General features: G+C 41.8%; 5 protein-coding genes across 8 annotated transcripts; 1 reads left to right on the top strand and 4 right to left on the bottom strand.

The window, feature by feature from the left end:
• Positions 1-438: 438 nt before the first annotated feature.
• On the bottom strand, positions 439-1,537 carry LOC104000273 (WEB family protein At1g75720-like). The gene has a single exon (XM_009422277.3). It carries the CDS (start codon positions 1,306-1,308, stop codon positions 610-612), a length of 699 nt encoding a protein of 232 aa, XP_009420552.2. The 5' UTR covers positions 1,309-1,537; the 3' UTR covers positions 439-609.
• A 2,167-nt stretch (positions 1,538-3,704) lies between these two features.
• Positions 3,705-4,169, top strand: LOC104000272 (uncharacterized). The gene has a single exon (XM_009422276.3). The coding sequence runs from the start codon at positions 3,705-3,707 to the stop codon at positions 4,167-4,169; it is 465 nt and encodes a 154-aa protein (XP_009420551.2).
• Positions 4,170-5,111: 942 nt separating this feature from the next.
• Positions 5,112-11,342, bottom strand: LOC135651923 (uncharacterized). Of its 3 annotated transcripts, none has more exons than XM_065172557.1 (4): positions 11,203-11,342; positions 10,869-11,116; positions 10,643-10,786; positions 5,112-5,408 (listed from the first exon to the last, which is right to left on the bottom strand). In XM_065172557.1, exons 2-4 carry the CDS (start codon positions 11,034-11,036, stop codon positions 5,265-5,267), a joined length of 456 nt encoding a protein of 151 aa, XP_065028629.1. In that variant the 5' UTR covers positions 11,037-11,116; positions 11,203-11,342; the 3' UTR covers positions 5,112-5,264. The 3 variants fall into 3 exon arrangements, with proteins under 3 accessions (XP_065028629.1, XP_065028627.1, XP_065028628.1); XM_065172555.1 differs by having other exon boundaries at positions 10,869-11,119; positions 11,203-11,341; XM_065172556.1 differs by having other exon boundaries at positions 10,869-11,119; positions 11,190-11,328.
• On the bottom strand, positions 11,253-12,820 carry LOC135651921 (protein BPS1, chloroplastic-like). Of its 2 annotated transcripts, none has more exons than XR_010501994.1 (2): positions 11,536-12,659; positions 11,253-11,388 (listed from the first exon to the last, which is right to left on the bottom strand). XR_010501994.1 is itself a non-coding variant. In XM_065172554.1 (2 exons), exon 2 carries the CDS (start codon positions 12,567-12,569, stop codon positions 11,634-11,636), a length of 936 nt encoding a protein of 311 aa, XP_065028626.1. In that variant the 5' UTR covers positions 12,570-12,591; positions 12,666-12,820; the 3' UTR covers positions 11,400-11,633. The 2 variants fall into 2 exon arrangements, 1 of the variants encoding a protein (XP_065028626.1); XM_065172554.1 differs by lacking the exon at positions 11,253-11,388 and adding an exon at positions 12,666-12,820 and having other exon boundaries at positions 11,400-12,591.
• Positions 12,821-14,041: 1,221 nt separating this feature from the next.
• LOC135651502 (nitrate regulatory gene2 protein-like) lies at positions 14,042-21,700 on the bottom strand. The gene is made up of 4 exons (XM_065171588.1): positions 19,996-21,700; positions 18,743-18,954; positions 16,324-16,547; positions 14,042-15,451 (listed from the first exon to the last, which is right to left on the bottom strand). The coding sequence occupies exons 1-4, from the start codon at positions 21,335-21,337 to the stop codon at positions 14,686-14,688; spliced, it is 2,544 nt and encodes an 847-aa protein (XP_065027660.1). The 5' UTR covers positions 21,338-21,700; the 3' UTR covers positions 14,042-14,685.
• Positions 21,701-22,703: the final 1,003 nt, after the last annotated feature.

Consider the following 22,703-nt stretch of genomic DNA (forward strand, 5'->3'; position numbering starts at 1 on the left):
TGTTTCTTCTTGAAGTGAATTAATGAGAAAAACAGAAAAAAAATCTTCAAAGCATATATTTTCTTTTTTTTTTATTTTGTATTATATATTTAGTTATATATACTTTTATTTTTTTTTTTCTTAAGCTATTATCCAAATGGAGCTTAAAAAGCTCAAATCTAGCTCAAATTCTTTATATATTTAAAATATTTTTACAATTTTATACATCATGCTAAAACAATAGGAGGATATTCATATTTTTTTCTTCCTAAGAAATAAAATTAAAATATTTTAAGAATACTAATACAACTTTGAAGAAGCACAATAGTAAATACAGATCAGGTGGTTAATTGGCATTCCATAATTGATCTGACCTAAATGATTTTACATAACTGGCCAATTCATATATATATATATATATATATATATATATATATATATATATATATACTGTGAGGATTTCCATGTTCACCAATAACAAGTTCTTAGTCTAAAGCTTATAACACACAAGAAATGAAGGTGAACATAAAACAAATGTTCTCCATAAGATTGACAAAATCCTCTCATCTAAAGCTTATGGGACACAAGAAGGCAAGAAGGCCAACACCAAAACAAGAATCACACAAAGCATCAGCTCAGAACACTGTAAAAGGATGGGGTGTAGAGGGAGTTTCTGCAATCAGTAGCTCCCTTTTTCTTGGCAAAGATGCCTCCAATGAGAGGAACGATGGGCTTCCTCTTCTGCAGCTTTCTCCGTCCTCTTCCACCCAAGTCATGCTCCATCCTCCCAAGGCTAAGCGCTTGAGCCAGAGTCGGTAAGTACTCGCTCTCCCGGATGTTATCCTCTCGCCATCGATCACTTCTAACTTTACAGGGCTGGTCTTCGATCGCCAGGTTGCTCGGTTCCGCCTCAACTGCTTCGATCTCTCTCAGTTTGGACATGCTCTTCTGGAGCTGGAGACAGAGGCTCGCCACTGCTAGCTTTGTCTCAGACTGCCTCTCCTTCAGCAGCTTCAGCTCGCACTTTGTCTCGTGTAGTTCGTGCTCCAACTTCTTGAGCGCGTTGAGGGATACGAGCTCGTCATCTCTTTCATGAATGAAACGGGCGGTGGAAGACAAGGAGGGCGGCGAGGAATTTGCTGAAAGGAGAGGCTTCGGAGGTGGCAAAGAATAGATCGGGGGGCTTCTGATGATGTCGAGTTTGGCAGACGAGCTGGTCTTGTGAGAATTGACATTGCCTGTGAGGAAGCGTTCCCCGAAGATTTCAACAGCCTCCTTCACGGATCGAAATGGACTCGTGGTGTCCACCTCCGCGCGCTGGGAGACCATGGTGGCGGGAGCATAGCAGTGCGTAAGAACGCAAGACAATTATAGAGTGCAAGTAGGAGACAAGAGATTGCTTCAACGACATGTCGATGATGAGTTGGGTTTCTTGGCGTCCACTTCAAAGGCACACCAGAGGGCTACCAAGCATTGTTTCGAGGAGAAGTAAGATCTGGAGAGAAGATGACTCTTGAGCTAAAGCTTGCAAGAACACCTAATCTCAACGAGTAGAAAGCAGGACAATGCCGAAGAACCAGAGTTGCAAAGGAAATCTGAAGATCACACATATCAGAGAGTAAAGATAGAAGTAAGCATACGACATGGACATCTCGAGGACCCATATTTGATTGCTTCTAATAGGGAAAATACTGGTCGGCTGATGCGCCGTGACGACAGCCCCCGGAGAAGCAATTGATAGAAGATAAGATTTTCCTAACTATATGAGGAAATTTCTCTATTCTGTTGAGAAAGATCCTCTATTCTGTTAGGGAAATCCTTCCTCCTAATTGCTATAAATAGGAGAGGGAACATATTAATATTAATAGATTAAAGCTAAAGTTATTTCATTTCTATAATAAAGCTTCTTCAATTATTGTTCTTATCTTCTATCAGAGCCGCTTGCCTAGAGCAAGCTTTCTTCTCGCTGCCAATTCATCATTGGTGTTGCGACTCTGCGTCAACGTTCGTTCCCTTCCGCTACGGCCAATTCATCATTGGTGTTGCTACTCTGCGCCAACGTCCGTTCCCTTCCGCTACGGCATCTCTAGTGCTGCTCATCAGCATTGCCCCACTTTTCTTCCTCGTTGTAGCTATTTTCCTTCCTCTTCTGCTACAGCTTCCTCCTCTGTTGCAATTTCCTCCTTTGCTATAGTAGTATCATTGCAACATTGCTGTAGATTTCTTCTCTATCGTCGCAGCCGTCGTAATAACAACCATGATTAACGTCGTTGAGAAAAGCGAAGCTTCGCTCTTGCTTTCGGCCAGCGACCAACGTCGTTGAGAAAAGTGAAGCTTCACCCTTCGGCCAGCGACCAACGCCGTTGCATTCCTAAGAGGCTCCGTGGTCAATCCTCATCTTCCTCACCGCGGTAGTCTTCGCAGATCTGTCAACATTCGGTAGACTTAAGGAGAATGAAGGGAACGCCTGTGTCATCACAGCAACAGCAATCGCAGCAGCAGCAGCAACGATCTATACTTATCTTACTCATGAAGCCTTTCGCTTGTAAACAATTCTTTGCATCGATCCAAGATTGGTATCCTTGTCATCTCTATTCTGTTGAGAAAGATTCTCTATTCTGTTAGGGAAATCCTTCCTCCTAATTCCTATAAATAGGAGAGGGAACATATTAATAGATTAAAGCTAAAGCTATTTCATTTCTACAATAAAGAAATCCTTCCTCCTAATTCCTATAAATAGGAGAGGGAACATATTAATAGATTAAAGCTAAAGCTATTTCATTTCTACAATAAAGCTTCTTCAATTATTGCTCTTATCTTCTATTATTTTTATCATGATAACGTTGACTAGACCCGCCCTGACAACTCCCGCTGTTGAACGGCGACCTCCGACCCCACATGGTTGACCACGACAAGGCAGGACAATGGCCTACCCCCCGCCCATACCTTGCTACGAACCGCTTCACCACACGACCCCAGTAGCCGCGTCAGACGCCATCAGAGGTACCCCCTCACTCCAGCAGGCGGTCAAGTCAGGTAATACTAACCTCCTCTATAAATACCCCTAAGTCCTAAGCAAAGGGGGAGGCTCTCAACACACTCATCACACGGGGGTTTCTCCTCCTCCCAAAAACCCCCTCCACATCTTTCGCTAACTTGATCGTCGAAGGGGTCGGGTCGAGCACCCCGACCCGACCTTGATGCAGGTACGAAGCCTTCGGAGACTCAGCAGACTCGAGGGGCTCCCCCACCCGTTGACCATCGCCTTCCGGACCCGGACCAAGCCGCGACGACCTCGAGGTCACGGCTGAACAGTTACTGACTGTAACAACTTCCACCAAATCTTTTTGGGCAAACAAAGGCAGGGAGACACGATGAAGTCCCTAAAGATAACTGCTAAAGAATGTGGATTAGCTTTTGGCTTTTAGATGGCTAAACAATGCATTAAATGAAGCCTTTCAAACTGCTCGACGAAATGCTTTCATGCTTTATAGCACTTGGACCAAACCATTACCCTCCACTCCACTTAATGGCCGCGCTCCTGCTTTGCTTTGGTTTGGCTTCATTGCCCAAACGGCTACTTCTGCCCCCTGCCGGGTCCCGCCATCACCAAACGCACCACCCATGAACGCCATTAATCCCCCGCTCTCACATGCACCGATTATGGCTAATGGTGGTGCCTGTCAACAGCACAAGGAGGTTTCAGGGAGAGTAGAGAGCAAGCAATGGATGATTTCAGCTTTCCCACCATCACAGCGGATCAAGACTCGCTCCGCCAGCTCCCCTTCCCCCACTTTGCCGCATCCCCCCTGTGGTTCTTGTCCTCAGTCGTCGATTGCCGGAAAAGCTCCTCGTCCGCCGGAGAAGCATCGCTGGATGCTGACGTGATGAGAGGGGATCTCGAGGCGGATAGCGCCGGCGGTTGGCTTGATGAGGAGAAGATGGACTTGCTGTGGGAGGATTTCAATGAAGAGCTTGCAAGGGTGTCGTGTGACCGGAAAAGGATGGCCAAGGAGGGGAGCTCGAGTGCGTCAGAGCAACACTGCGTGCGTGCATTGAAAGACGCAAATAGCGGCGGTCTGATTCATCGTAGATCGCCAAGTCTGATACTGATGGTGAAGGTGCTAAAGAAGCTGTTCTTGATTCAGCGAGTTGTGTCCTCTAAGAAGCAGTCACTGTGCTCAGCATGAGGGTCATCACTCTGAGAGGAAGCACACCACTCCAAGTGAAGACAGAAGGTGAGATGTATGTAATCCATGTTTCTAATCTTATATACTCTGGTGGTTGATCTTGAAGGAGTACGATGAACTATGCATCTGTGACGAATTGCTAGCTTGTAAGAGAGAATTCCTTCCATGCTACTCTTCCCTGAGTTGTATGTAATCCATGTTGTCTGGAGTAGTATTAGCTCTCACTTTTTTCCCTTCTGTTCTTGCAAAGGACGACTGTACAAAGCAATAAGGACATCCAACTACCTAATGAATGAAACATAATATAACCTTGGACTTTTGTTAGATTCAACATCAAACCAATCTTGTTTGTCTTGATAGGTAGGAATTAGGTTTCTTTAGTTGATGTGGGTAAATGAATTGAGAGGGAGTTGATATTCCAGTTTACCTCCCTAATCCACTTGTGCTACTGAATTCACACTAAGATATTGGTTAGGTGGATGACACCATCATGCTTTTTCTCTTGATTCATAAAGTTAGTAATATTTGTTTAAGCCTGACAGCCAAAAACTTCCAACATATTTGCTAAGGGAAGCATTTTAAAGAAAGAATTTACCCAAACAATCAAGACTCTGAGAAGAGGAGAACCACAGAAGGGAAGCAAAAAAAAGCTAGTATTCTAGATTGTTTATAGAATGAAAAAGACTGTGTTCTTCCTTAGGTGGACTTGTAAGTGGCCTTCAAAGAACTATAAGCTTGGAAAGAATAAGAAGTGTCACAATTATTGCAGGATGTAAAAATATTCAAGGTGCATCACAGAAGAACCAAATCAGGTACATCTTGTTTTGGTGGTGTAAGATCTAACAGGTTGGCAATTTACATGCATGTTCCAACAACATTAATATTCGGATTTTTTGGGTCTACACAACATGATTAACAGTGTCCAGCATCATTCAATGTATAGAAGGGTAAGAGACTCAAAAACCTATATAAATAAAGTTCATCTGTGCTCTCCAACAATTATTTCTGTATACCATGAAATTACTATGACAAACTACACATAGTTTAAACAGTTGTTTTATGGGAATGCAAAGATGACATACATGTCATTGCAATTTACAATTTACTGGATGCAGCAAGATACTTGGTATGTCGTCCCTGAGCTAGTAGCTTTCCAGTCCTCTTGTTCCTAAATTCAACTGAGGCAACTGCTACTGCCTTTCCAGCATGCAAAAGCTTGCTTTCCATCTCGATTTCTTCCTGGAAAAACAACCACCATACACTTACAGAGTACTTTACAGTTGGAAGCTGTACATACAAGACTATACAAATGAATTTACTCATTGCTCAAGAGAGGAGAAAGAGAGAGACAGAGTAGTCATTTTCTCCTGCAATCCCCTAATAAGAACCATGATCCATAGAATCACAGAAAGCTGATCATCAAAAGGAAAAAAAAAAGAAAGAGTTCTGTAATGATAACCTACTCATCAGGCCTTTTTTTAATTATGCATAACAGAAATTTTCTAAGAACAATCTAAGGCAAAAAGTTTATAAAGAACGAGGCTTTTTTTTATTTACTCATAGGAATGACAACAGTAGTGACAATTTGTAGGAGTGACGAATTGTGTGGGTACGACGATAAGGCTTCGTAATTGGTGCTATCATGGTTTCATTTTCTATTGGCACATAAGAAACCTTATTCCGTATGTATTGAATGAGAGTGATTTTTGGCACATAAGAAACCTTATTCTATGTATTGGCACATAGAATCAAGATGCATAAATATATATACAAAATATGTAGTGGCTAAGAATGATAAAACAATTGATAGCAATCAACAAAAGCTGAGAAAATGAGATGTGCTACGTCACCGATAAAATTATAAATGGGGTATTTGATAGAATGCTCATGTATATTCGTGTCTTTCGGTTTTGTTTATGTTTTGCACGGCATGTAAAGAGCTGATAGTAGGCTTAGCAACCTCATTTTGGTTGGTTTGTAAATAAAGATTGTATCATGTGAGTATTTATGAGCTAATTCAGTCTGTAATTGATCATTTTGGACCCTTTGTTATGCGATCGTTCAGAATTTGTGAAGTCTATGGTTGTAATTTGTATTTACTATAAAGTATTTGTTAAAATGGTTGCTTGTGGATCCCGAGTGAAATATTTTTTCTAACCCGTTTTCTCTTTTATAGATTGTAAGGGACCATAGGAGGTTTCGGGGAGGCAAACGTTCGCGAACGAACACGCAAGGGAGCCGCGCGACTTAGGCAAAACTAGATAAGTTCGTAATATTTGGTATCAGAGTGGGACAAGCACACATAGAAACACTTGACATTCAAACATGAGGGATCTAGTGGGGCTGCACTGAGGGCAGCTAACATATGCGATCGTTTAGAGGAAACGAGCATTGAGATGTAGTGAAAGGAGTCGCTTAGAGAAACGGGCATATGAGAATGGCATTCAAAGGAATGGCCAACCCTTCGTGCGAGAGACACCATGAGGACAAGTAAACTAGGAAGAATGTGTAGCGCACAAAGGTTGGGATGGCTGCGTTTGAGTTGCGGCTCAATGTTGGCAACCATACTTGACGGTGCTCAAGGCAAGCGGGACGCTTGGTAAAAGATGAGACTGTGCAAAGTGGGATGGGTAGCTCAGTGACCGAAAGAGTTATGCAAAGCTTACAGAGGTAAAAAGAATTGCTAACTCGAAGAATTTGGTACTTATGCAAGGGCTTGTATATGAACGGTGGAATGTTCGTGGCTATCCCAAGGCGACCAAAACTCGACGTCATAGAGCAGTGAAACTTTTTCTTCAGCATGAGAAGAATATGTCTGTAGGAGGCTAAAGTGTGCAGCAAGTTTAGCATGTTACTAGGCCTTGAGGGGTGCAACGGGGGCTGTATTGGCGAAAAGTCGTAATTTGACTAGTGTGTTTGCAGGGACAAAACAATACACAGTTTGTTCAGCAAGACAGAGTAGTCCAAGAGGATGATGGTCTCCAAAACTTCCAGAGAAAAGGATACGAAGAGAGAAGTTGCTCCAACGAGACAGATATCTAGGAGGGATAAGTCTTTATTCTCTAGAAGGAGAATCATATACAACAGACTGCATATGTTGAGGAGGAGTACCTCAAGATAACAACTCCACAAAGCTCAACGGATCGAGCAAGCGACGAGGAGTCATCGCATGATCTTGAAAGATATAATGCGATAGTGGACGCATTGCAAGATCAAGTTGGGGAGCGACCCAAGGCAACACAAATGAAGGAACACTTGAAGCCGATAGGGAGATCGGACTCAACAGAGGACTGACTCGTGGAATGGTAGGTGCGAGGGTCACCATCAACTCAATGCAAATCGAGGAGCGGAGCAACTTGAGTATAACTTGTTGAAGTACCCGAGCCGCATGAAGGGAGTTAGCATAGAAGATAAAACATGGAGTGGAGGCATCAAGCTTTCCTTGGACAAAGGTCAAGGACATGAACTCTTGTAGAGGCAAGAGTGGGATCATGTTGTTCCATGAGTCCCTTATTCTGATGGAGCAAACTCATCCTGCATAGTGCCAAAGATGAAGGGAGCTTCGAAGCACATGCACCTTATCTCGGAGAAGCATTTTATGGAGGAACTAAGACGACTCAACTTGTTAAGGCGAAGTTGGGTCAGAAGGCCTTGGCACGAGGCAAGAGGACATAGAGGCGGGTACTCTTGAAGAATATGCCACAGTGCTATTATTCGAGTTACCATGAAGTAAGCGGTGCACGACGAAGATTGTGTTGGTGAGGGCAAAGGCCTAAGATCCAGACAATGGTGCACCAATTTCAGCGAAGTCAGTAGACTTCGAGAGCTACTAGGCGACAGATTGTCCGAGAGCTGTTCTTCGTCAGGGTGTTGACCCGAGAGCGGGTGGACGAAGGTCAATTGCCAAAGGAGCAAACACAATCGGAGGTAACAAAGGCTTTGCGATGTGCTAATAGAGCCCACACATGGAGAGATCGCAGCCCGAGTTCATACCATAATGATCAAAATGTAATGAAGATGTCACTAGGAGAAGACATGGTATAGCGGATCATGGTGGAACAGTTTGAGACAATGTAACACACACGAGACATGTCCCATGAGGAACTAGGTCATACAGAGGTATGATCAAGAGCTTCACTTCGGTGAACAACATGATGACAAGAAGAGCTATGGATTCAATGAGTGAATATCATGGTACTTCAGTGGCAAGTCTTCCGTGAGTACGTCAAATTTTACATCGGATGAAAGCCTTAGTCATCAACATATAGAGGTTGTGTACCACCAAGGGGGAATTTCGAATATAAGTACTGGTGAGTCCCATGAGAGGGGAGACTTGATCATGCAGATGTATGATTGGAGCAACTAGAGAGTTAGACTACTCTAAAGCTCATATTCGCTCAAGGGAGCTCGACAAGTCAAAGGACATGACTGAGTAAGCGAACGTTGTTACCAAGGAAGCTAAGGAAAACAGAATCGATGCAAGAGTGCATGACCAAGGAACGAAATAGGTAATACGTGGTGTTGTACCTTTACTACTTAGAGGAGTAGGTGGTATAGATGATGGAGAAGATGGTACAATCCCAGAGGCGACCAAAACTATTATAGACTTGCTCCAAGTTGGGGTGAAATTTTCTTGCATTCCAGAAGTTCGATAACATTAAGAAGGTGAATCACAGTAGCTAACTCAACACAATGAGTGTAAACACTTCGAGTGCTTCAGAAGTGTGAGCAAAGAGTAGGCGAAGGCTAGTAACCAACTCGATACATGGAGTACAACCCTCGAAGAGGTAGGTGAAGTCAAGTAACCTTTGTCTTTTCAACTCTTAAGAGAATGAGCAAAATCGAGTACCTTAATTCTCTTATCTATCCAACAGAGGAGCTCTACATAGGTTCAAAGACCCTTTGAAGAAACCTAATGAAAGACAATAGTTATCAAATTCTCATCAATGGTGATCCGTGCTACTGAAAGTAGATTGAACACTTTATTTCCCAACAGAATGTCAATCGAAAGCGGAAGTAATACGAACCTGCTTGGAAGTGACAACTAAGTCACAGAAGAGTCAATCGATAAATTTTGTGGAGGAAGCACCCAAAAACTTTAAAGTCTGTGAGGCGATGCTCATTAAAGCTCCAACAAGCATCCACCCAGTTCAAGCGGCGTAAGACATTTGAGAGACTAGTGCATACCAAGGATGGTCTTTTCCTTCATATGAAGGATCCGCAGGAACCAACATATATCAGCACAACTAAGCCGACCTCACACCAGAATCAAAGTCATTGGTGAGTTGAATCAGCATGACGAATCAAAGTTCAACTACTCAACAATAGCGGCGGAGTGCAACTGGGAGCCAAAATACACATTACAATTGGAACAGAAGATTGAAGACTCAACAAAGGCGAGAAGATGCAGTGTCTGCAAAGGCTTCAACGATGACGTCGAAGGAATAAGTGGGGGAGAATGTCATGAACAAAATTGTAAACGAGGTGTTTGATGTAATGCTCATGTATGTCTGTGTCTTTCGGTTTTATTCATGCTTTGCACAACATGTAGAGAGTTGATAGTAGGCTTAGCAGCTCCATTTTCGTTGGCTTTGGTTGTCACTTTAGACTTGTAAACAAAGGTTATGGTTATGCAAATTCGGTCTAAAGTAGACCATTTTGAACTCTTTGTTGTGCAACCGTTCAGAGCTTGTGAAGTCTATAGTTGTAATTTGCATTATCTATAAAGTGTTTGCTGAAATGGTTGCTTGTGGATCCTGAGTGAAATGTTTTCTCTTTTATAAGTTCTAAGGGACCATAGGACGTTTCGGGGACGTTGACATTTGTGGATAGACACACAAGGGTACTGCACAGTTTAGACAAAACTAACTAAGTTCATGACATTCTATAAGAAAATAAGTTTTACATACCTAAATTTCTTCACAACCAATACCAATTATCAGGTAATATCTCTTATGCTGCAAGATTTCCATGGCATTCCACCATGAAACGAATGCTTCCTTTGCAACTCAGCTCTGACAGGAGAATATGACTTGCTCCTTCAGTTACAAAAGGGAAGTGTTGGACTAAATTTTACATCAAAGCCACCATGTGTCATAGAAAGCCTTAAAGAAATTGGGGTGTAAACCCCCTTCAATCTCTTCCAAATGCAAATACTATTGTTTGTCATCCACCCTTTTCTATTACCACTTTTTCATCTAGAATAAGTTCATCTATGCTTTCTTTTGACTACATATTCTATCTATTTTCTAGAAAAAATAAGTTTCAAACAAGGATATAAATCCAAGTTTATCTATTTGCTGTCCTCTTTCATGCTTGAACAACTTCAGGTTTTAATTAAAAGGAAAAGTTAATTGATGATAAGTACGAAAGTGTTTAAAAGCCTTGCTTAAAAGAAAGAACTTGGCACGATGAAACGGAAATCGATCTTGATTTTATAGATAGATGACACTTTGCCGAATGCATATACTTACACCAGTAAAGGCGGGATCCAAGTAGGAGACGTTGATGTCCAGCGAAACCCCAGTGGTCGGAAGTCCAGAGCTAATTATGGCCGCAGATCCAACCACATCCACCAGCGTCGCCACGACGCCACCATGGAGGACGTTGCCAGAGCTCTGCAGATGAGCGAAGAAACAAAGTTAGATGGATATACTCGAAGGAGGAAAACAGGGAAGTGGGAGGTGATGGCTCTCCTACGCTAAGGCGAGGAGGAACGGCATAGGAGCATAGGACGCGGCCGGGCTCAAAGAGGTCGAGGCGGAGGCCGTTGAGGACGAGGACGTCGAAGAACCGCGCCGGGAGGGCGGCAGCGGCATTTCCGGCGGACACGGTTAGGTATTTCTTCACCGCCTCTGGATCCATCATATCCTGATCGGTGCGGCAGCCCCGGTGGACGGTGGACGGTGGTCGGCGCACGGCGGAGAGGGATACGATGTTCGAAATATCTTCTGTTTGGGTGTAGGATTAGAACGCCAATTAATCCCCTACACGAAAACTATTTTATCCGATATGACTTACCAACACTTCGTACCTGCCTTATGATTGGAGGATCATGAACTCACAGTTGGGCCCACAAAAGGGCAGAAATTGAAGGCGCTGATATCGTGGGACCAAAAATAAGCAGACAACAAACACCTGGCCTTTCTGGCTGACGCCGCGGGCAGGTCCGCCACCCACTCCGACGCCGGCGCCGTTGCTGCGCTGAAAAAGGTGCCATCTTTCGCCCCGGATTCATAATTTTCATCATGTTATTAAAAATAAAAATGAATACACATGAAGAGATGTATGTGAGAACCTTTAAAATGCTAATATTACCTTTTACAATGCAAAACAAATGGAAAAAAGCTGTATTTTTTGTACATACATGGCTGTGCTGATCCACTGTAGTTTACATTATCATAGAACAAGAAGACTGAAAACTAGCTCTTCCATTGCAGTAGAATGCATGGTTTCCACCAGGAATCAAAGAGTTGCATTCCTGAAGATGTCAAGCATCTCATTCCTTCCTCTGATGGCCTCCTCGAACACCTCATCCACTACTGTGCCGAGCCTCTCGATCCCCTCCTTCAGCTCAAATGACCTTGTTCTCAACTTCTCCAGACCACTGAGGAAACTATGGCTGTTCTTCTCCGCCGCCTGTAACTCCTCGACTGCCTCGTTCACCATCTCATGCTCGACCAGAGCAACTTCCCGACCGATGCCGAGGCTCGAAATCCGCTTGTCAAAGCTTCCGGTCAGCTCTGTAAGCATCTCCATGCACTGCTGCAGCTCAGGGATCGATGAAGTCAGCTCCTTGTCTTCCACATTAACCGGAACAGGAGAAATCATTGCTGAAATCATAAACCATGACAAGACTGTCACAGTGGTTTTAGCAGCAAACATCACGATTGCCATGTTCTTGTCGTCACTTCCATTTCCTCCGAGCAAAATTCCACCTTTAGCTAGTCCTAATCTTTCCTTCTCTATACTGAAATCTAAAATTTCCTCATGAGCTTTCTGTAATCTTTCCAATCCGAACTCGTTGTCTTCGCTTAGTTTATGGACTGCGAGCTCTAAAGCCATGCGAGACCGGTTGATCCCGGAAAGGGCAGACTTCATTGAGTTGCAGAAATCTAATAGAGACGCAGACTCTTGCATGTACTGATCAAACCAGTCTTCGGCTTCGCACGAGATCGGCAACTCAGATTTCTTCAGCAGGGCAAGGAGTCTCACCTGCATCCTCTTCAAGACGCTCATCGCTTCGACGAACCACCTGAGGGAGATGGAGTCCTTCGCCAGCGACAGCTCGAGCCCCTTGAGGTCCTCGGTGAGGGAAGTGCAGAAGGTAGAGGCATCCTCTGTCAAAGGGGTAGAGCTGAGCCCCTGACACCTTAAGCATGGTAGAGCCGATCCTTCCATTTCCTCGGAGATTGTCCAATTCCTGTTCACCCAAGAAGCGTAAGGCAACTCTCGTTGTTCCCTTGCATGATTGTGAACTGCTACACTCGCATTTACCTGTTTTATCTCGATGAATGAGGAGAAGGAACAGTCAGGATACGTGAAGCTCAAGAGCTTCGAAGTGAAGCAAACAGAAGAGTAGGAAGAAGAGTCACGCAAGAGGGGAATCCACTATTAGCTTCCTTCAATTGGGCACAACAGGCTTCAAAAATATCTGCCAATAACACTTCTCCAAATCAGTATATAAAAGAATAATAAAATTCAACTGCGAAGACTGGAAATAAATAATTATTCTAGATAAGTTCTCGATCAAATCTAGGTAACGTGAAAGATGATGCATCGTTGACTTGGGAAAAAAATTACGTGTAGATCATCTGGCAGTCAAAAGTCAATTCAAAACTTTGTGTTTGAGAGCTTATCCTTGACCCGACTTCTGATTATGAATATTTCTTGTCGTTGGCGGTGCACAAGCAACAATCTTTTATGATCTAAGTACATGACCAGTATGATTTTGGATCACTTAAAGTACAAGTCATGTACTTTAATTGGGAATAAGCAGTGCTTTGTAGCAAGGAATCAATATGTATTGATTAATATTTGCTAGTCCAATCAAGATCAGTATGGAAACATGTAGTTCGAGATATAACTTGATGCATTGAGTCTCATAAGTTATCAAAATTAGTACCTGATTGATATTTAAATCTTATCCTTCTTATGCAAGAAAGGAGGGGCAGCTGCACGCAAGAACTGGTTCTGATTGAGATAAGAACCCATTAAAACAAATGAATGAGAAGAAAAAGACATTGTTGAAAGAATACATGCATTCTGTTCCGTTCGTGGAAGAGAAGCAAACTCTATATAACATGGTTGACCCAGTTTCCTTGGTTCATCTTCTTCTTCCTATAAGAAAACAGATGATAGATGTGATCACAAGGCCAGTGGGAAGGACAAGAAATATTCTTCTTGGAATTGAAGGAAAACAGCTACAAAAAATATGATACAAGAAAGTCATATGAGAGTTAGGAGATTTCTTGCATACACAAAGAAAAGGAACATGCCAAAGTTGCAAGCTGCAATGGCCTAAAGTTACCAATGATAACAAAGAGAAATATGTAATTTATATAGTAAGGAGATGATAATATTAGCACCTGATGCGACATCCAATTTAAAGTGAAAATTATGCAAGACGGTTGATCAGATGAACAATATATATGTGTTGTACAGCAGCATTCTGCCTCCCGGTTTGCTGATCTGGGATCTTTCCCCCCCCTGATACACCAACAATAAAAAAGATAAGAATTGGTATATGGAAAAAGGAAAACACTATCGCAGCTTAAGGGATAGAATATATAAAGAACCTGAGGTAGGGGAGATATTAACAAAGTTTTAAGTTAAATGTTAGTATAAACTCATGTTAAGGAAATCTGTGGTATATGTATTTACTGCATTCACTAATTTTGTACAGTCACTTGTTACAAGGTGATCTCAGACATCTTTCACATAAGCAAACACATGCTGTGCCGCGATATAAAATGTGTTTCCAGGGTTTCAACAGCAGTGATAGACCAAAGACAACCATGTTGACAGCAACTCAAAATGACCTTCAGGCAATATCTTCTCAAGATTGATGCAGAGAACATGAGAGCAAAAATTGAATAACCTCTTTATGTGTTTAGTTAATGCTGTACACAATCAGAATTGCTCCAGTAATATTCAGTGGTTAGTACTCTCATTGAAATTTTATTTTGGTATGTATCACCAGAACAAACAGCATCCATAGTTGATGGCTAACATCATTACCATCCAACCAATGGACCGATCAGTGAATTCTGTGCATCTGTTTAGTTGCCATTGAAAACTGTTTGATAGGGTGTTTCATCAAGTTTGAATGCATGAACTTATTGGATCACAAACTCCATCCCTAATTCTCAAAAATATAAACCTTATTGAAAACTCCACTCGGTTCAATTTTCCAAAGTGGACGGAAAAAATCATATAGGTTCCACTGAAGCTGGATGATTTTAAGCCTCAGTTGAAATCCTGTGTAATACAGCCAAGCAGCTCTAGTTATGATAGCTTATGTCCCTCCACTGTCAATTTTAATTCTGATTCCCTTGTAAGCTTGCAGCGCCTCTGACAAAAAAGTACCCAACTCTTCAAATGTTGGAACCAAACCAGTTGGCAAAATATTGGAAGCAGTAGTTTGAAGTCGTTCTAAAGTTTCCTTACGTATTGCTCGCTTCTCATCCAATCTCTGTTTCATTAGGTCCAATGCCATCAAGGAATCATCATGGTGCTTCAGACCATCATTAATGTCGGACACAATCTCTAAATGGTCTATCTGCATAGCCTGCCAAGATTTTAGTTTTCTATCATAAATTTGTGACAGGTGCTCTTCTTCGAGTCGTAGGTGCTGTTCCTCATCTTGAATCTCCCATACCATGTGGACAATTTCCGTAAAACCACGCATTGTTTCAATAACCTTTTCTCCTGAAACACACTTAATTGCATGGTACCAATCATTAGATATGACAAATACTGATGGAGCACCAATTCTAGTTGGGGAGAAAGGAGCAGGTCCATCAGGTGTTAGCTCCTGTTCTTGAGGAAGCCATTTCATTTGCCATCCATTGAGGGCTTCAATGAATGATTTCTGGATGCTGATCCAGTCATGAAAACAATTGCACCAGTTTAGGAGTTCCAGCTCCAATTCCTTTGTTACCTTAACAGCAGACTTCCATTGGCTTGTGGTTTTCATCACCAAGCTATGTCTTTTGCAATCAACTAGAGCTTGCAACTGCTTTTGATGGCAATCCAGCAAAGATGTCCACATTCTTATGAATCTGCAGTGAGGATAATGCAACTATTGAGCATGTACTACAACTAGACAAGACTACTTGAGAGTCATCTATAGTCAATCAAGTTGATAAACCAAGAATGTATTTCTACTTATTCCCTGTATATAAAATCACTATGAAAAATGCCATCGTATAACTTCAAGCACTGGTACATTATAGATTTGTTTTCCTTCTCCTCTCTTTTCCTTCTGATCATTGGCAAGGTGATCAATATAACAAGTATAACAATTGCATACCAAAACTAACTAGCATAAAAGGCATAGAGAATGTACAAATATAGAACATATAGGGGCAAGGAATGACTTTGAATATTCCATAGACTGATCATTGTGCCAATTGCAGATCATAGCATAAGAAAATCTTTGGTTTCTGGTTCCTATCATACTAGTCTCACTTTAGAAGAAACACTAAAGTCAAACTTTCATTTTATAAAACACTTCAATTTTAAAGAAAGAGTGGTTGGTTTCTTAATTATTTCCTAATTTAATTTTTAAACCAACAAATTGGTGTTGTCAATTAACTATATACTAATTGACAATGATTTGATAAAATAATCGTAATTAATAAATTAACTATTGATCTTAAAGTATATGTTGATGTAGTCCTCTACATCAACATATAAAATGTTCATATCAGAAGACTAAATTTGTACTAGGGTCACCAACTGACTTTTAGGATTTAAGCAGTTCAGAAATCACATGTTACCAAAAATCCAATCCATCAGATCTCTGTATATCAATAACTTAATTTGAAAAGCATCATCATCAAATGTAAGCACATAAAAGGATCAAGAAAAAAGAGTAACATTTTAATGCAAGCAAACTATGCACTATATGAAAAACTTCAAACTTTCATACCCTTGGATTAGTTCGATAAGTTGGGGCTGCAACTCCTCACCCCTTATCTCATGAATCCTGCTTGAGAAAGCACCAACCGATTTGATGATGATGCTTATTTTTGTGCGCAGCTTTCTTACTGATGCCCAAGTCGAATCAATTTTGTAGTTCTCTGCCCCTCTATCAACTAAATCCTTCAACCGCTTGTACTTCTTGTCATAGCTCACCCGTAGTTTCTCTTCATCCTAAATAAACCACCTAAGCAATTTAACATAAATGTTGACCCCCACAAAGCATCAAACTATACAGGACCAATCATGATCCTATATTTTTTACTGTCATTCAATTTGTTGAAGGAAAAAAAAGATTGACAAAAGATTATGGGTCATCATTACCACAAGAGACAAGCATATAATATAGTTTAAGTATTCGCCCCTGAAGTTAAGGTTCGGTATACTAATTATTTACATGTTAATATTGATAAAGGTATAAGTCTGAGTATTAGCAATTACTCAAAAATCAAAATGATTTTCACACAGGACTTATTGGTACAAGTTAACGTTAGAATATTTCCAGCAACACAATAAATTGAATATGTTAAATTAGCGTGAAATTTTGAGATTATAAGCATGATTCTGAATAATCTACTTCCACATGAGTGTCCAGTAATTAACATTTATCTGCCACAGTCTCACAGAATATCTGTGTAATTACATGAGCACCATGAAATTATCATTTTTTTCTAATTCCAGTTTCCTAAGTGTAAAGTTTGATCCATAATCTTCTTTTTTTATTCTACATCAACCATGGAAAATGGGTTTCAATAGAGCTCCTGTATTCACATAACATATATTTGTAATTGCATCTATACATGATAATTATAGCTTGCTCCCAATGTCAAAAGGACTGTGTGTGTGTGTGTTTTTTTTTTGGGGGGGGCGGGGGGAGAGAGAGAGAGAGCAACTAGCATGTGTTCTCGTTTGGCCACTATATTGAATAAGTACTTCATTACTCATCATTGAGAGACCAGCTAGATCCATTTTCCAAAGTTCTGAAAAACACAAGAGAGAATAACCACTCTCTCATAATTTAGATCAAGGATACAAGTCTCAGTCCGAGACCTGTACAAACTGTCCCTGGCTTAACTGGGGTCCAAACATGGTATGCCGATGTACGGTGTACTGGTCAGCACAGACTAAAGAGATAAAGGGAGAGAAGAGGGGAGGAGGAGGAGAGGAAAGGAGAGGGACAGGGACAGGGACAGGGAGAAGGAGGCTGATGAGTCAGGAGGCCTACTGTTGACATTAAATATTATAAAAAGGTTCAGTTTTGGACCAGATGGGGCCATTTGGAGGAGAAGGAGGAGAGGCTTAGAAGAAGAGAGGAGGTTGAGGAGATGGAAGGCCTGAAGTTGTCTTCACTCTTCAAAAAATTATATATATATATATATATATGTATGTATATGTATATGTATATGTATATGTATGTATATGTATATATGTGTATATATATGTATATATATATATGTATATATGTATGTGTATGTATATATATGTATACATATGTATACATATATATACATATGCATACATATATATACATATATATGTATATATGTATACATATATGTATGTATGTATGTATATATAGATACACACCCATACATACATACATAATCAGTTTTGAATGGACCGGACAACATTGCTGAGTCTGAGTGCCAGTTCCTGGTTGGATGGACCAGCAAATCCTAGGTGGTACATACTGGTCTGACCCATTTTTCGAACACTGATTTAGATCATAAATAAGTCAAGCACTATTCCATCAAGCTCCCAATCATCCTATGAGGCAGTGTATAACCAATCCTGAGCAGGGTCATGTAGCCACCTAATCACAGGTATAAATGTGTAATCTAGCTAATTTTCTTTAAGTTCACAAGGTAAAATGTTAAGAAAGACTGATTCTGGATAAGAAAGCCTTAAGAAGATTTGTGACCTTCTCTATATTTGTAAATTAAATATGACTGTTTCTTCCAACTTTCAAACTACTAATATGTCATTTACCTTCTGTATAACTGGACAAAATGTACCATAATACTTATATTTTTCTAAAGTATTTGAGATGAATCATTAGAACATTTGATTCATAAGTCAATCATTTACAAGACCTGATATTTTATCATATCCCTTTATTGTTATTCCTCATAACTTCCACCCTTTGCTCAACTGTCATTTTTCTTTTACAAAATGGATTATTTAAGTAAGCCAACCTAATCGTTTTTCAATAGCAATAAATTGCAATTGGCAAAAGATTATCCTGTTGTAGATCAACATGTTTCACATGATAAGTACTAACATCAAATAGGCTAACATATGATGGTGAACAACTGCTAATGCATATTGAAGAGCAGTATTTAGGTGGTTTCTTGTATACAGATTTGTACCTTTACATCTTTGTAGAGTTTCTTCTCCCATAGATACAACTTCTCCAATGTTGATGAAATGTTGCTAGACCCTGTAGTAGAGTGGTCACTTGTCATGCTAGCTTTTCTGCTTATTGTTGTACTCTCAGTTGAATGCCGTGACCAATTGAAAGAAGGATATGATGATAATGGCAAATGCAGGGTCTTAGGATCCAAAATCCTGGAAGATATGACTGGAACAAGATCCATAAGATTAACAAATTGCATTTATTTTAGAGTAACTAGCCTCTTCAAATGAGATTCTTATAAAATAGCGCTAAGATGAATTTTAATGATCATGCACTAAATTTGTAGCAATATTACAGTACAGAACTATTGAAGGGAAAAAATACAAGCATCCATACACAATAAGGAAAACAGTGAGTTAAGAATCGTAGAAGAAATTTCAAAATGTAAATATAATGTGTACCTCAAAATGTCATGTGTGACATGGGAAAGAGAATTTATAACAGCATGAGGTCTAAAAATATTTTTAACATCTACAAAGAACTATCTTGAAAAGAAAAGCATTATAAAAGCACCAAGAACCAAAAACACAGCAGATATTGAAGAGATGATCTCGGTCACCAATTTTTAACAAATCAAAAGCCAATTACCAAATGCATGAAAGTGATGCATTTCTCACCAAAAAGCTTACAGTTTTATACAGCAGACTGTATAACTAGGAGTTTGCAGTTCAAAAAGAGGTTTATGGCTAAATCTAGTTTGGCAAGTGACATATGATTTTATAATTTCTTTCGACTCAACAAAGGCATCCAATGAAGTGAAACCTAGAGACAAATGGACTTTTCTATAACAAATATTTATCCCTTGATGAACCAAAATGATTCTGTCATAAATGCATAGAACAAGAAAATTTGGATGAGCCAATAATATAAGAAAAATTGCTAAATGTGCTATGCAGCCTCTTTACAGTTACATTTGAGTCTAAGGGGCACTAGAGTGATTCCTCTCCAGAATCAAGGAACCAATTAGAAATTAGAACAGCTATAAACAAAAAATCAAATTCAGCCTCCTAAACGAAGGATTGTTTCCTTAAATGGATCCCTCCTGCTACTATGAAGTGAACAACCTCGGTCAAGGTAACTTAAATGTTAAAATAGCTATCCATTTGATCCTAGGGCTTCCATTCTGAGCTTCATTTTGCAGGATTTTTGTAGATGGCATGCACAGCAAATCAAACAAGAGATAACTGAACCAAATAAAAAACCCACCTCTATACATTTTATTAGTTCTTGATTGGTATGGCAACTTGCCCACCTCAAGCATCCTTGACACCTCTTCACCACAACCAGCAGCTGACCTAAAATGTTTCTTAATTTCCCGAGCAACTTCCATCACATCCTTCGAACCTTTAAAAGACAGTGGTTCATCAATATGTGCAGACAAGGGTTTATCACCACTAGGCACACTCTTCTCTGTATCATACGATACATCCTCAAATGTCACCCCTTTTTTCTTCCTGATGGATATGTCATCCTCTCCACTGCTTCTCACTTTACTGTTTGGTGAACTGCTCACACTCACTTTGTCTGCCAACTCAATGTCACCAACATTGTCATCCTTTCGTCCAATTTCTGGTGTGGAAACTGTGTTTGAGCTTCCAACGACAGGATTCTTCCTTCCTAAATCATCCATAACCACCTTCATCTGCTTCTTTGCCTCCGTTGGTTGTGCCTCTGCTTCCTCTTCAAGGTCAGGAATTCCTTCCTGCTTGCGCACCTCGTTTATATCAGGACTGCTCACAGAGAAGCGCACACCATACCGTCCTCCGGAGTAATCGGGAAAGAATCCTTCATAGAAATTGAACGGATCGAAAAAGTCCCAAGAAGACGTTGCCGGAGGTGGCGGTGGAGGGGGAGTACCAGGGGCAACCGCCGGCACAGAAGGATCCATCCTATCCTCTCTTTCTTGCAGCAGAGATGCTATCGGAACACCGTAGGGTGGATAGCCAAATTCATACCCATAGCCATCGTACGCAGAATTCGACCAAGGTGGAGTCAGTGGATCCTGGTAGACCACAGTGGGGATCGCTGTGGATGACCTCATGAAAGAAGAATCAGGGCTCCGAGGCCTAAATCGCTGACGCGGAGAAGATGACTCCCCCCCTTCAGCACCATCATTGCCGCTTCCGTCCTTCTTTCCAGCTTCACTTCCTTCCCCGCTTCCGGCCCGAGGGCTCACTTCCTCCGACCCGGACGAAAGCGGCAAGTGAGAGCCCTCCGGCAATAGGGAGTGCGAGAGCGGAGTCGCGGAAGAAGAAGTCGACGCAGCCGCAGCGACGACACTTCCGCGGACGGAACCAGGCTTCCCCTTGCTCTCGGAGGAGGGAAGGACGAGGACGGGTGATGCCGGCAGCGCGGAGGCCGGCGCCAGATCCTCCCAGACCAAGCGGTGTAGCGCGTCCCCAACGTCGGCGAGCGCGCGGAAGTAGGCGGCGTGGGCGGCCGCGAGGGCGTATCGTAGGTCCCTCGCCGCACGGATCAGCTCCACCCGCTCCCGGCACAGCTCGACCGGCTTCGACTCCGCCGCCGCCTTGGAGCTCCTGCATCCCATCTCCCGCAACCGAAGGCCTCAATCGCTTCCCCGCCACCCGCCATCGCACCCAGACATGGACGAACGCAGTCGATCACGAAACCCTAAACCCAGGTCGATCGTTTCCCAGCCGCCTCTTCGTCTCCATCCCGGAGAGCTCTCGGCTCCAAATACAAAGTAACGTCCACTTAGTAACGGTTGAGTTACGTGATAACGTGTTTATACGAGGCGAAGGCGCAGGCGGGGCATCGGGGCCCCTAATCCGAAACGGGAACCGAATCGGAATCGGAATCGGAAACGGAGACGGGGGAGGGAAAGTAACGGTAATGATCGTGAAGCGGGTGACAGACAGGCGGGCGAGAAGAGGAGACGCAGAGGGCGCGAACGCGGGACACAAAGTTATACGCACGGACGCCAATCCATGCGATTTCTTTTCCGATACTTACGGTCTCACGCGTGTTTACGACTAACCCCACGAAGGATCGACGAAGAATATTTTGTGGGTCCCATGCGGCATGACCCGGTGGAACGACGGGTGGAGTCGGTCTCTGAGAGTTGGAACGGGCAACTAGACCGGAAGGGCGAGGCGACGCCTCCGCGGGCGCCACGTAACGGTGCCATCCTCGCGCCGGTTCGGTGGGGGCTAATTCATCTGCGCTTTCCCCAAGGATCTCGTGGGGCCCACCGGCGCTACAGCGGGGCCCGCAGATCTATGAGCCATGGAATCCGACCACGAGGTGTCGGCTTCTGGAAGCAAGACGTGTGGGTACGGTTGGGGTTTGGACTAGAAAGGTCCAGCTTGGAATTGAGTTACGCTGGGGTTTGACTAGAATATTATATATATATATATATATATATATATATATATATATATATGTTTTAAGATAAGACAACTCAAACGGGAAAAGAAGGGATGAAGAAACACTATAAATTCTCTCAGAAACAATCAAATGACCTTTAATTTTTCTATGGGACGGTCAAGTTCTGTTTCCATTAGAAGAAGTCAACCGCCGTCCTCACGTCGACCTCCGTTTGACCAAAAGGATGTTGAAAAGTCGTCGTTTGGAAAAAAACAGAAGGCGACATAAAATCGTTCAATAGCGTGGAAAAGATTGAGGAAAGAAAAAAAAGGGTTGCGTTATGTTGGTGTGAATGTTTGGACTGGACACAGAACACGAGACAAGACGATGTCAAAAGGTTCAACTGACAGCCGAAATACAATACATTCTTACAGTCAAACCCTCTCCGAGGATCAAAAGACCTTTTACGATGTTCAAGATTATTTTATTGGAGCACCTGAATAGTTTTATATAATAAGAATATTTTAAAAAACTGCTTTTGAAATATCTATTTTACTTCCATGGGAAGATCAAGAAAAAAATATTAG

This window comes from Musa acuminata, chromosome BXJ3-10 (genome assembly GCF_036884655.1).
Source record: "Musa acuminata AAA Group cultivar baxijiao chromosome BXJ3-10, Cavendish_Baxijiao_AAA, whole genome shotgun sequence".
NCBI classification, from domain to species: Eukaryota; Viridiplantae; Streptophyta; class Magnoliopsida; order Zingiberales; family Musaceae; genus Musa; species Musa acuminata.

Bases quoted from the DNA above. Each gene is read 5' to 3' on its own strand.
- LOC104000273 (XM_009422277.3), bottom strand. From the start codon at position 1,308: ATGGTCTCCCAGCGCGCGGAGGTGGACACCACGAGTCCATTTCGATCC.
- LOC104000272 (XM_009422276.3), top strand. From the start codon at position 3,705: ATGGATGATTTCAGCTTTCCCACCATCACAGCGGATCAAGACTCGCTC.
- LOC135651923 (XM_065172557.1), bottom strand. From the start codon at position 11,036: ATGATGGATCCAGAGGCGGTGAAGAAATACCTAACCGTGTCCGCCGGA. The intron at 10,787-10,868 runs GTAGGAGAGCCA...GCTCATCTGCAG, and splicing joins CCGTTCCTCCTCGCCTTAGC to AGCTCTGGCAACGTCCTCCA. The intron at 5,409-10,642 runs GTAAGTATATGC...TTGTTTTTCCAG, and splicing joins TGGATCCCGCCTTTACTGGT to GAAGAAATCGAGATGGAAAG.
- LOC135651921 (XM_065172554.1), bottom strand. From the start codon at position 12,569: ATGGAAGGATCGGCTCTACCATGCTTAAGGTGTCAGGGGCTCAGCTCT.
- LOC135651502 (XM_065171588.1), bottom strand. From the start codon at position 21,337: ATGGGATGCAGGAGCTCCAAGGCGGCGGCGGAGTCGAAGCCGGTCGAG. The intron at 16,548-18,742 runs GTACAAATCTGT...TGGTTTATTTAG, and splicing joins AACTCTACAAAGATGTAAAG to GATGAAGAGAAACTACGGGT. The intron at 15,452-16,323 runs GTATGAAAGTTT...TCCTCACTGCAG, and splicing joins CTTATCGAACTAATCCAAGG to ATTCATAAGAATGTGGACAT.